Source organism: Oculina patagonica, chromosome 9, assembly GCF_052425735.1.
Source record: "Oculina patagonica isolate OP01 chromosome 9, crgOcupat, whole genome shotgun sequence".
Classification (NCBI taxonomy): domain Eukaryota; kingdom Metazoa; phylum Cnidaria; class Anthozoa; order Scleractinia; family Oculinidae; genus Oculina; species Oculina patagonica.
Genome location: NC_135766.1, coordinates 18,267,503 through 18,281,548, shown reverse-complemented (window position 1 = coordinate 18,281,548; position 14,046 = coordinate 18,267,503). Strand labels below are relative to the sequence as shown.

The window sequence follows — 14,046 nt, the reverse complement described above, 5'->3', positions numbered from 1 at the left end:
AATTATCTTACTGTAGTTTATCAATATGATTTAAATAAATTTCCAAAGGAGAATTGTCATGACTTTGAGATGAAAAATAAAGAGAAATATTGCTTAACCCTAAAGGGTTATAAGAGCATGTTGGCTCAATACTAGCAGTACCCTTCCCTCCCCCAACCTTAGTTTGGGCTTTCTATGCACCTAAGCCCAACCTGGATTACATTTTACTAGGCCTCAAAACTGCATAATCGTTTATACATGGTTGTCGTGCTCTAGAAGGATGGCATATTACATGTACTTAACGAGTAAAAGAGATAATGTGAAGCTACTTCACTTCACTTGTCCCCTGGCGCCAAGTTGACGCATAGGGCCTCAATGTGAAGCTACAGTATTTAATAAAAATATATTATATCTGCATGAAACATGGTGAGTGTTATTAACGACTGGTCTAAAAGCTTGTCAAGACAATTTACTTGGTGATGAACTAATGTCAGGGCTGCAAATATTTTTTTTTCACTTGAAAGGACATATGGTCTACTAAGACACCATCTTGTTTGGACAAAACAAAATTGTGGTTGGACAGATTCTTATTTATTGTTGCCGTAGATGATTTATGATCAAAAAAATTGTCCGGATATCATGTCCGACCACACTTGGGATTTCATTGGACATGAGAAAATTTTGGTCGGCCAATGTCCGATGACCGACTGTTATTTGCAGCCCTGTAATGTTTACAAATTTTTCACAGAGCAACTTACATCAATTCATTGATATCTTTGTTCACATATTTTTCAAGGATGTGAGCAGGAAAAGAACCATACTTTTTTATTGCTGTGATCAAGAAAGAAAATACAAAAGTTGAAGTTTTGACTACAAAAACACATTTAAATAAATTGTCTCAGAAAAAAAGACATGGCAACATTTTTATTAATGTAGTATCACTGTAAAATTCTTATAATAAAACATTTTGGGGGGGCTTGTTATCTGGGGTGGGGGGGGGAGGGTGTGAAAGTTAGGGGGTGTGGTCTACTATTGCAAGACACCAGAATTTTCAAATTTTAAAAACCTGTTGGGATTAAAATTCGGAAAATTCGATTTCTTTGCACCCTGGAAGGGGTTTAAACTGGCATATGAAATGTTGCAATTTTCTGTTAATATTAATCAATACATATTTTATTGCCTTTAGATCATTGCAAGTCAGTTCAAAATTGACAAAAAATAGTTAAATCAGGGAAGAATTAGTGGTTACCTCAAAATTTCCCTGACATCACTTACTTATCACACACCCCTTAAAAAATCCCTAGTAGAACTTTCTTCATTCCAGTTCATTCACTTTATTTTTAGAGCTTTTCCTAGCTTCTACATGTAGCTACAATTGAATCTCGATAACTTGAACCCCCAATAACTCAAACCTCCCACTAACTCGAACCTTTTCCGATTCCCCTCCAGGTTGTTTTCTTACTTATTTTACCCTTGATAACTCAAACTCTGATATCTCAAACCTTTTTCGATTTCCCTTGAAGGTTCGAGTTATCGGGATTCAACTGTACAATGGCTGGTAAACAGACAGTCATGTAATACATAACTGTCTGTTTACATGACTGTCTGTCAGACCTTTATGTCTATGCTCAGTTGTCTTTAGATATTGACTCCACCACTGCTCTTTTCTACACAATTCTTCATGTTTCCTGGAAGCAAAATTAATTCAAAAATGGGTTAAAATGGTTAATCATTTCAATATTTAACATTAAACTGCACTATTTAACATTTGAAAAACTTAATTTCCAAAACTCTCTTTCTTGAAAATTAAAAGAGAAAACTCATTAGTTATTTCTGGTTTTTAATTACTACAAAATTCCAGACTCACTTCTTCAAGCAAATACTTTTTCTGGATGGCATTGTAAATACCTGCAGTATATAAACTTAGTTGTTTGCATAAAATATGTAACATTAACCATAAAAATAAAAAAAAAGTTGGAATTTATCCAGGAGACTTTATGATTATAAGGCACACCTTTTGAGTTTTTCATCCTTATATGCAAGTTCTTTTTCTAATCTTGCTGAGGTTTCTTTAAGACTAGTATATAAGAAAGATAGACTGTTAGCATTTTAAATACCCAAAGTGTAGACAACAATATTATGCCTTGTATAAATTATGTTTAAGTATTTAGAAAAAGTCCATCTCCACAAAATCATTAAGAAACAAGTCCCCCTCTCACTCCCTTTGAAGAGACTTCATCATGGTTATTGTTACTCCATGAAGTTTCTGTTGTTGCAATTGAAGAAATAAACAGTAATGCTACTCTACTGAATGTGATGCTAGTGTTCGAAAGTCTAAAGGTGTTTACAGTATTATTGCAAGCGTGAGGTGGCCATGATGTATTGAGACACCGGAATATAATGTCAAGGGAGGGGGTGGGGTGAGAGCTACATGTAGTGTTTAAGATTTTACAATTATTATTAAATTTTAGAAAAAATATTTGACTCACTGAATAATTTTTTTTTTAACAATCACAAAGTTTTTGTGGTTGTTGGAGGGGGACAGGGGAGAGGCAGGAATGTGGGAGAGTGGAGGAGGAGGGGTATGCGTGGCAGGAGAAGAGATGGCAATAAGTGGGATTCCCAGGTAGTGGGAACTGGGAGAAATCGAGAAAACGTTTTGCAATATTACAAATTTTTTGCAATACAAAATAGCAAAAAGAAGCAGGAACCACCAAAGAAAGGGGCAGGAACTGGGAGTAAAAGGTACGGGAAATGGGAGGTTCAGAGTCCTTGGACCCGCTGTCCCCACCCCCCACAGATTGGGAAAATCTCCAGACTTCTGCTCATTTTTTACAGATTTCATCAAGATGAAATCCATACCCCAAATCTCTATAGGTGGTTAAATACTAGACTGATGCTTACATAGAAGTGCTCTATGTAGTTTCCACAGCAACTAGTGAAAGTCTCTCTCTCTCTTTTTTTTTTATGTGTGCATTTTGTTCTAACCTCCCGGCCTGTAGTTTTTTTTTTTTCATTTAAAGCTGATTTCCAGTCCGTACTGCGCAGACTTGGGGTTTGTTTTCCTTTTTGTTTTGAATTCGTTGAAACGTTACACTTCGGTGGCAGCATACATAAAGTTTTTTAGTCCGCCATTACAGTTCGTTTCGTTCAAGAATTTCCGATGAGCTGAAACGTCGGTTAGAAATAGCGTCAAGGTTCTTCTACTTGTTATTATTTGTTCTGCAAGGATATCTGGCGTTAATAATGAAGAAAAAGGTAAGTTTGTCACGGAATTTTAGTTTTGCTTGTAAACATTCCTTCGTGTGAGGCTCACATAAACATTGCAGCCGAGATTGCGCAGTACGGACTGGTATTCATCTTTAATGCTAATGTCAACTGGCTGTCTGGTTCCACTAGCCCCTATGGTTACTCCAGACAGCCAGTACTCTACATGTAATAGATTTTTTTAATATTTTTTTTTGGAAATAATCCTTTTAAGAAGAAGAAGAAAGAGGCAAGAAAGATTACAAAATAATAAAGATGTTGTTATTGTTGGTGTTTACTACTTGACCAAAGTACCGGTACATGTGGAATAGGGGTTTTTAATATAATTATCTTAATCTTATATTGTGACTGAGACTACAATATAACAAAGTGATAAATATGTGTAATAAAAATTAAACATTATACCTGGCATTTTCTTCTTGAAGTTGATTGTTCAGCCCTTTAACCAGACTGTTTTCTTTCTCCAAATGCTGAATCTTCTTATTCGCTTCATTGCACTTCTCTTCAAATTCTGGGATTTACAGAAATATGGAACAAAATACAATGACTTGCTAGAAATACTCAAACAGTGTTTGGGGAACCGGAAGAGCAATAATACAACCAATGCTCAGGGGACAATGCTCAAACACAAGGTTTCTGCCCCTGAACATTGGTGGAGCCAATAGTCCCCTACCCAAGTATTCCAGACCAAACAAGAAAAATCTATTAATAATTTCCTTACTTCAGATCAAAACAGCTAAAAAACCAATTTATCCTTTAAGATGGGGTCGTATACTTGTATTGATTGTTTTCACGTGGTGTCACCCATCATCAAAAACCAAAATCCCAATGCCCCTGAGTTAAGACCCCCCCCCCCCCACCACCACTTGACCACCGAGACTTGGCCAGAATCAAATACAGCCGTGAATAGCTGCCAAGTAAGGGACCGGTCATTATTTAGAGGCAGGGGAAAGCTGGTGCAAATGGAGGGATCGAGGTCACATCCTCTGGCCCTCCCCTTTTGTGAAGTACTTTTTGCTGACCCACCCCCTCGTACCCACTCACTCCCTTAAAAGGGTGCCTAAATTTATGCACTTCTAATTAAGCTTATAGCTAATTTTAATTAGCTTAGATACAGTCTCAACATAAGTTAACAAAACTCTAGACTAGTCTAGATAAGTTAAGGTTATGAATCAAATAAAACCTATACCTGCCAACTCTGGGTCAAAGGCGTGAGATTTTTATCCTGAGAGTGCCAGGATTTCCGAAGATGATATGACCATGTCCGAAGTTTTCCTAAGACATCCGAGGTATTCCAAAGACGTTCCGAACATATCCCAATCCCAGTGCCTAAACATGACCTCGTTCACAATGCTTTTCTTGTCAAAAACTTTGAGATTTCGGGGAAAGTATCGTCATTTACTCATTTTACATGGAGTTTTGGTTTCTCACATTGCTTTGAGTTTACATATTTTTGGAAAGTGCTTCAGTTATAGTTGTAATAACTCACATTTTTCAATTAGGCGTGAGAAATTGGTTCGTAAGCGTGAGTTGGCGTGATATCGAAGTTTTCAACTCGCAGGCGTGAGACTCGCCTATTATATTTAGGCTTTTGTACATTATGCTTTTGTTTCCCCACTAAAATGCTCCACCTTAATGCTCCATTTTTCCCACTAAAATGCTCGGTCTCCCTCAAAAAAGTCACTAAAATGCTCGGATAATGCTCATTATACAAACAGTTTTTTTTTTTTTGAAAAAAACTTTGAAAAAACTGTTAACACTTACAAAAACGTACAAGTGTTGTAAGAAACAACAACAACGTATACAAGTTCATAAATACAGCCAAAACAACATAATCCTCGAAATCATCTACGAGGCTAAGTACAGTTGAAGTTGAATTTTGAGTTTTAGTCTTCATTTTCTCTAAAAAAATTAATTTCTTTTTTATTTTCTCGGGAAAAAAATCATATTTCCCGGAAAATGCCACTAAAATGCTCGAATAATGCTCAATGCTTTTGCCTCATTAAAATGCTCGAAAAAAAATGCTAATTATATTAAAAGCGTGAGAGTTGGCAGGTATATAAACCCCTTCATCGAAGTTATAAAAGCAAGACTGATATTTTCACCATCAAGGAAATAAAACCGAATATGTACAATGATGGGTTTCATAGTGTAAGAAATCTTTATTAAGCTTGAAAAGCTCTGCATGCACTAATTTGTGAAGCTGCCTCGACTGAGAAATAAACAATCTAATCTAATTTAGCTTACCTCGAAAATCGCTTTTAATGGTCTCTTTTAACTTTTCTAGCAGAGTATATGTTTCCATTAGAAGCTCTCCAAGCTAAACTTCGCTTCCTTTCCATCTGAAGCCAAAGAGAACCCGAAATCTTCTGCTCATCAACTTGTTTATCGAGAAGGTCGAGTTTTAGCTTTGTGAACTTCCCGCCATCTTTAACGCACGGTCCTAGGACTGGGACCGACTGAGACAGCGCCTTGCATTTCTTTGCATTTCATTGTTGTGTTTTCAGTAAGCGAGGCGAAAATGAATTCGCGTTTTATTTGAAAATTTCCTTGAAATACTGAGCTTTTTCTGCGACTGACGTTAACAGGGCAATGACTGAGGAGGAAAACGTGTGTGATCGAACTTATCGAGCTCATGAAAGGCAAGAAAGTAAACCAGAAAAACCCGAAGCACGTTCGTTACCAAGGCATACAAAGCAAGATCACAAGGTACAAAACGTAAATTTCAAAATTACAAAACAATAGTTGTGGTCACACTACGCACTAGGGAAACTTGGCTTGTTGACTGTTTAATCATTTTCCCCCAGATAAAATTGGGGGGAGATATATTTCGTGCCTAGGGGAACTTTTATCTTAAACTTTCGAGGGTGAGAGTTACATGTAATGAGAGTCTCGCTCTCGTTTGGCCTGAAACTCTCGTGCACTCTCATCGACTCTCATGCGCTTTTATCGACTTAAACGAATTGAATTTTCATGAGAGTCTTTTCTCTCATTTGGCCCGAGTCGATGATAGTCGATGAGAGTTGACGAAAACTCTCATGAGAGTCAACTCTCATCCTCGTTTGGCCCGGGCTTAATGAAACTTGAATAAGCTTATGTCAAGAGAACAATAGAATCCCTTGACAAATACCCTACATGGATTGATGGGGTAAACTGCAAATACTAAGGTAGCTAGCCAATAGACACTTGCTGATGACAGGTTGTGAGGCCATTAATTTTGGGCAAGTGCATGGCTCATGTGGAGGGGGAAAAGGAGGGCAGGAACCTGGGAGAAAAGGGATTGGAGGATGGGAAGGTGAGATTCTTAAGGTGGCGGGAACCAGAAGAAAACATCTAAAATTTTGCAACATTTTGCTATATTTTGCAATAGATATGGAACAAAATAGAGGGAGCCACTTTTTTAACCCGCCGAGAACTAATTTGTCATGATTAGTACTGTTACAGTAGTAGATGGCCCAAGACGACATAAGGAACCAATTATGCCACAGGCATCCAACCTTTTTTATTATTATTATTTTAAAGAAAATATGAATTACTACTGACAACAAAATGAAGAAACACTGACCAGTGTATACTTTTCTTTGTGTAGCCTGAAATCGATTTTTCTAGCTTTTTTTTATGGCGACTTTTTTTTGTGGCCTTCTAAGGGCAGACACTTATAACTTTTACAGTGCCTCTCTCCACCTAGAAGTATAAATGGCCTGGGGGGAGGGTACTCAGGTATGTTTTGGATGGGTATGTGCTGCCCATTTTCCAAAGTAGCACCTATGTTTTTGAAAGAATTTGCATTGAAATTGATACCCCATTCTAGAAACAGGTCAATTTTTTACACGCTGTTTTGGCTGCTGAGAATTCGAAACTTTCATGCCTTCGAAATATCATACCGCATTCTAGGAATCATCTCTAAAATGGATACCCCATTCTAGATCGGGAGCCCAAAATCACAGCCCCCTTGGGCAGCCCATACCTGTATATGCATTTTGGGAGAGTACCCCCTCCCCAGAATAATGGGTAATCCTAGGGAGTAACCTACAATGGACTTGCATCCCCTTCAGAACCTCCAGGGGGAGTTGCAACTACCCTAGTAACTTTGTACTATGTCAGACCTGGGATGAGCTCCATTGCGCTTGCACCAGTGGCTCAAGTGTAACTTCATCAACTTTGATTGCACATTGTTGCTTACGTATTATCAAAACTCTTTGCTCTTTTCTAGGCCCCAGGTGCTCAGTTTTTGTACAGTCAACTAGGCAGAGTGGTGATCAAAAAGCACACATACTTGACACCTATAACACATGCTACATATCCTTGGAACTACGCCCAACCTCCTGGCAGGAAATCAGCATTCAAAATGCCAAAGACTGTGTATCCCAAGAGATGACACTTGCAAGATTAGAACCTTGAAGAGAAAGTGAATGTATCCATGGAGAATAACTGCATGGCAACGACTGTTACTTCATGTACACCCTGTTGATCTGTCTATTTTCTATCATCAGTCTTAGCCAACAATTTTTAAGCCCTGAAATTTGTAAAACCTTTCAAACAATACAATTTGCTCAAACAGAGTAACGGCTGTCAAATACATAAAAACCAATCAAATTAACTGGAAGATAAGTTATACAATATATGCAAAAGCATAACAATTTAGTAAATGGACTGCAAATAACATAGATTTTCAACTGAGTGTGGCAAATTTGAAACCAAAGCAATTAAAATGGCCAATCACTAGAAACATGAAGAGAGAATTAATTAGTTATATTGAAGCAAGTACATTCAATTAATACAAGAAATTCAAGAAATTCTCGCATGCTCATTGGCTGAGAGTTTTTAATGGGCAAAAAATATGTCATTGAGACATTCTGGTCTTCTTGAGTCAGTACCTTAAACAAATTACAGACCTCACCTTTTCGATATTAGCCCACCCCCCCCCCCCCACCACCACCACCACCTTCCCCTGCAACAAAAGTGGATTTGCTATCTGTAAGATTTGCTTCGTTTCTGAACAAGTTTGAAAAGGGTTGGCCACATGGGGTGGGGGGGGGGGGGTGCCACAATCTACACCGGATTTAGAGTAGAATGACTAAAATTAGCACTCATTTCAACCAACTGTCTCAACAACGTTTGTCGCCTATTGTATGGTCGACGTGAACGTACACTACGAAAGTAGCGTTACCTTAAACGTAACTAACTCAAACTTCAGAAAAGTTAAGAAATTGTCTCGACTTTTCCATCCTGCAAGTTCTTGGAATGTCAGCTGGAACATTTGGGTCAAAATTTCCCACACAATTGACGACAACAAGTGGAAAAAACTGCAATCCTACGAGCTGTCACCCGCACACGCGACTTTGCGCTGGTTTTCAATTTAAGGTTCGATAAGGTCCCGTAATCCGGAAAAACTTGAAAACGCATCTTTTCTTCTCCGGTTTGGCCAGCCGTCCACACTGAAACGGATAAATTATCCACCGAAAACGGAACTTTTTGAAAACGCTCTTCAAAGTTGATTAATTTGAAAACGCCGGCTTTGCGTTTTTGTGTGGACGGGAGACAATTAATTTGGAAACGGAACTTTTCGAAAACGCTGCTCAATGCGGGTATTTGAAACCCCATTTTATCCTTTTTTGAAAAAAATAGATGCGTATTTAAGTGTAATACTCCATAATTTTCGAGCTTTTTTTAAAGTTCGCGGACACCGTACCTCACCGATTTCGCTGAAATTTGGCATGCAGTCTTGTTTTAGGGTCCTAACTACCAAATGGATATTAAAAAGTTTCAATTCTTTTTATTTTGGAAAATATCGAGAAGGCCGATTTGAAGCGTCCGTGACGGCCCGCCAACATGGCGGATCGAAGGTGTTCTTGTTAGTTCGACACTGAACCTGCCGTCACAGTTTCTCGATCATACTTGGCATAGTTATAAAGAACTATCTTTCTTCTTTCTATATATCAAAATAGATTTGGCAAATGTTGAGTTTGGATGATCAACGGCCAAGAAGTTCGAAGGTATGTTAACGATGTTTTGAACAGTCTCAAATTTACTACAAAATGAAAGGCTTATAACTCCACTGTTATCTCGATTTAGAACAAGCCATTTACCATGAACAAAGCTTGTTCATTGGTGAATTGATTCCATTAATAAAAAAATTGGGGAAATGTAACCGTTAAGAATAAAAAATTATGGAACCTCTAGTAAATTGGCCATTTCAGCGCCAATTCAGCGGATCAGCTCATTTAACAGCAAATAATCGGGAGAAACATGAAAGGGTTACAGTCGTTTATAATAAGCAGTTTCCATGTATTCTTTGCTTATCTTAAACAAATACATGATCTTTGCCAAAGATATGGCGATTTTTGAGCGTACGATCGTTTCTCCAAATTTTTATGTCGGCAACTTTATTTTGTTGTCGAGATTATACGCTGTTGTTATTCAAGTATTCGTTTCACAAGAACTTCTGTTGCTCGCATTTCCCAAATCACTGTTTAAGAAATTGCCCATTCCGTAACAGGGTCATTCTTACTTTTTCTTTAAAAATTACTAGGAAAGCAAGAATGCCATAGAACGGTTTTATACTAGTGAAAATACCTGTCAGACATAACTTCAACTGTTTGTGTTATCTGGCTGTTTTCACAAATATGCAAATTTAGGAATTCTTAAAGTGCCTATCTTTAACTATTTCACGCTTAAAGATTCCTCTAAATCTTTTCGCCTACCTTTTGGCCAAACGAAGTTTTGTGTCTCCAGGCAGAATGCTCGTTATCAGCAATGAAAGTCGAAGAGATACAGAAGCTCGAGTAAAATTCTAACTGCTGTGAAATGAACATCGTTTGAGCTTGACGTGTATTTATAGATTGCGCTCGAGCTCCGTTAATTAAGTTTATTCATTTGGCGATCAGATAAAAATCAATGAATGATCAGAGTTATTAAAGTCCATTTCTAAGCACGAGAGACACGAAGGTTTGTTTCAGAAGCATTTATGCATAGAAATACCGGTTTATTTTTGAGAGGTAAATCTGCATTTATAATAGCTGGGAGTTTGGGGTGTTTTTTGGTGTTGTTTTTTTTTTTTAGGGGGCTCGGGGGGGAGGGGGGAGGGGGGTGTGGAAGTGGTGCCTTCGTATCCTCTTTTGTTCTTTTACACAGTGGCCTGAATTTGGAACAGTTCGGGGAATGGATTATCAATTACTCTTCGTTATGCCATGTCACCCCTTAATGTGGGAGCGCCGCGCCTCAATTCACGATAAAAAATTTATGGCCGCCCGGTCCATTTATGTAGTTCTCCGCCAGGTCTCTCAATAGGCAGGTTACGAGCCTAGTGGCCCATCCGGCCGGAGCTCATACCGGTTTCCGCAACGTGAAGCGACAACGAGTATTTTTTACTCCACCCGGATGGGATGCTATTCCATCGCAGGGTTACCTCCCTTCCCGAAAAGCTAAAGATTGACTGGTAATCATTTTTTAACCTGGGTAAGGAAAGGGACTCTGGGAGTTGAGAGGCTTTCCAAAGAACTTAACGCATTGTCCCCCAAAAGCTCTATCCAGGACTGTTTGGTCCAGAGTCCAGCGCAGTGACAATTATTAGGCCATCACGCTCCCCAACCGTGAAAGAAAGTGCAAAAATCTGCTTGTATAAGCCCTGGGGTTGTACAGTTTGGTACGAAATGTGGGCTTTTAAATGTGTTAAGTAAGTTTATTCATTTGGCGATCAGATAAAAATCAATGAATGATCAGAGTTATTAAAGTCCATTTCTAAGCACGAGAGACACGGAAGTTTGTTTCAGAAGCATTTATGCATAGAAATACCGGTTTATTATTGACTGACGCGGTTAAAAAATACTCGGCTTCTAGCGGTAAATCTGCATTTATAATAGCTGGGAGTTTGGGGTTTTTTTTTGGTGTTGTTGTAGGAAGGCGGGGGGAGGGGGTGGAAGTGGTGCCTCCGAATCCTCTTTAGATCTCTGACACAGTGGTCTGAATGTTGAACAAAAGAGCTCATCTGTTAATAAGCATAATGCGAGCTGATTTTGAAATGAACATGACTTTACGTTTGTGTCATCAGTAATTATCGTGTTCGAAGAAGGCGTGGCTTACTCGCGGCAAGAACAACATAACAGTGAAGCTAACACATTTTCCTCATTGATTTGAAATGAATTTCGAATCAATTCTTTCTAGGGCAAGTTAAAAGATACAAATGTTTTTCGTCCAGATTTTTACAAAAAAAGCAGGTGAGAACTTGGCTGTTTTTGTTATCTCGGACTTTTTTTTTTATTAAAGTCGAACCTCTCGAGCTCCATAAGGACACCTCTCGTGATGCGTCATGACTTACATCACGTATGTCCTTATCGCCGACCTAGCTAGGTGAAGAAAGGGACTACCGTAATTACTCGAATAAGCGCCGCGGCGCTTATTAAATTTTTTACGCCTCCAGTGCGGCGCTTATTCGAGGGCGGCGCTTATTAAAAAGTTTGACGCCACAAAGAATCTAATCCTTTACATTTATTAAAATAGGGTCCCCTGATTGCCAAAAGTCGTCTCTTGCTGAAGATTGTACTGAAGAATGTTCAATAGAAAAACTGAGCGGTAAAACAAGCACTTTGAACTGCAGAACGTCGCTTTTGATGGAAAGAAATGGAAAAGAATTCTGTTTCTAGTTAAACAGATTTCCTTGAATAAGCGCCGCATCGGGACTGCGGCGCCGGTGGCGGCGCTTATTCGAGGGCGGCGCTTATTCGGGGGCAGCGCTTATTCGAGTAGATACGGTATGATAGTACAGAGGCTTTCCGAAGAACTCAACGCAATATCCCCCCAAAGCTCGAACCGGGATTTAAAAATCTCAAAAAAGTGTTAATATGAATTGTAAATCCACTCATAGCGGTCTGGCCTTACTAAAACCTGGAGAGAGAAAAGACAGTGGGCAGATAAATGAAAGCTGTTCGAGAGTACGCTGTTGAGCAGATTCTGTGAAATTCCCGTTTTTATCCTTTTCTCTCATAAGCCCTCCCAATTCAAGGCCCATATATTTCTTCCAAGTCAACTGTCAAAGTTTAAGGCCACTTTTTTCCTACCAGGTTACCGTCTTGAGAGTTTTAAATTTTATTAAATCTTGGTGACACTGTCCCTTTAATTCATTAATGTAATTCAAATCAGTTTATAAAAACGTTTTTCAGAAAACAAGAAGTTTTTTTAATTTCGCTTTAAGCCACCGCACCCCAACCACGGATATAAGACCTACCACATTTGAAAGCCCACATTTCGTACCAAACTGTACAACCCCAGGGCTTATACAAGCAGATTTTTGCACTTTCTTTCACGGTTGGGGAGCGTGATGGCCTAACAATGGTCACTGCGCTGGACTCTGGACCAAACAGTCCTGGATAGAGCTTTTGGGGGACAATGCGTTAAGTTCTTTGGAAAGCCTCTCAACTCCCAGAGTCCCTTTCCTTACCCAGGTTAAAAAATGATTACCAGTCAATCTTTAGCTTTTCGGGAAGGGAGGTAGCCCTGCGATGGAATAGCATCCCATCCGGGTGGAGTAAAAAATACTCGTTGTCGCTTCACGTTGCGGAAACCGGTATGAGCTCCGGCCGGATGGGCCACTAGGCTCGTAACCTGCCTATTGAGAGACCTGGCGGAGAACTACATAAATGGACCGGGCGGCCATAAATTTTTTTATCGTAAATTGAGGCACGGCGCTCCCACATTAAGGGGTGACATGGCATAACGAAGAGTAATTGATAATCAATTCCCCGAACTGTTCCAAATTCAGGCCACTGTGTAAAAGAACAAAAGAGGATACGAAGGCACCACTTCCACACCCCCTCCCCCCCCCCCCCCGAGCCCCCTCAGAAAAAAACTACACCAAAAAACACCCCAAACTCCCAGCTATTATAAATGCAGATTTCCCGCTCAAAAATAAACCGGTATTTCTATGCATAAATGCTTCTGAAACAAACTTCCGTGTCTCTCGTGCTTAGAAATGGACTTTAATAACTCTGATCATTCATTGATTTTTATCTGATCGCCAAATGAATAAACTTAATTAACGGAGCTCGAGCGCAATCTATAAATACACGTCAAGCTCAAACGATGTTCATTTCACAGCAGTTAGAATTTTACTCGAGCTTCTGTATCTCTTCGACTTTCATTGCTGATAACGAGCATTCTGCCTGGAGACACAAAACTTCGTTTGGCCAAAAGGTAGGCGAAAAGATTTAGAGGAATCTTTAAGCGTGAAATAGTTAAAGATAGGCACTTTAAGAATTCCTAAATTTGCATATTTGTGAAAACAGCCAGATAACACAAACAGTTGAAGTTATGTCTGACAGGTATTTTCACTAGTATAAAACCGTTCTATGGCATTCTTGCTTTCCTAGTAATTTTTAAAGAAAAAGTAAGAATGACCCTGTTACGGAATGGGCAATTTCTTAAACAGTGATTTGGGAAATGCGAGCAACAGAAGTTCTTGTGAAACGAATACTTGAATAACAACAGCGTATAATCTCGACAACAAAATAAAGTTGCCGACATAAAAATTTGGAGAAACGATCGTACGCTCAAAAATCGCCATATCTTTGACAAAGATCATGTATTTGTTCAAGATAAGCAAAGAATACCTGAAAACTGCTTATTATAAACGACTGTAACCCTTTCATGTTTCTCCCGATTATTTGCTGTTAAATGAGCAATCTATAAATACACGTCAAGCTCAAACGATGTTCATTTCACAGCAGTTAGAATTTTACTCGAGCTTCTGTATCTCTTCGACTTTCATTGCTGATAACGAGCATTCTGCTTGGAGACACAAAACTT

The 14,046-nt window shown here is 38.9% G+C and overlaps 2 protein-coding genes across 3 annotated transcripts in view; one reads left to right on the top strand and one right to left on the bottom strand.

Annotated features, from left to right (window-relative positions):
- The window catches only part of LOC144666328 (exocyst complex component 3-like), a 51,962-nt gene that overhangs the window by 5,433 nt on the left and 32,483 nt on the right, over positions 1–14,046 (bottom strand). The gene's annotated exons all lie outside the window — the stretch shown is intronic.
- Positions 5,718–7,982, top strand: LOC144666459 (uncharacterized). The gene is made up of 2 exons (XM_078527901.1): positions 5,718–5,955; positions 7,460–7,982. Exons 1-2 carry the CDS (start codon positions 5,839–5,841, stop codon positions 7,622–7,624), a joined length of 282 nt encoding a protein of 93 aa, XP_078384027.1. The 5' UTR covers positions 5,718–5,838; the 3' UTR covers positions 7,625–7,982.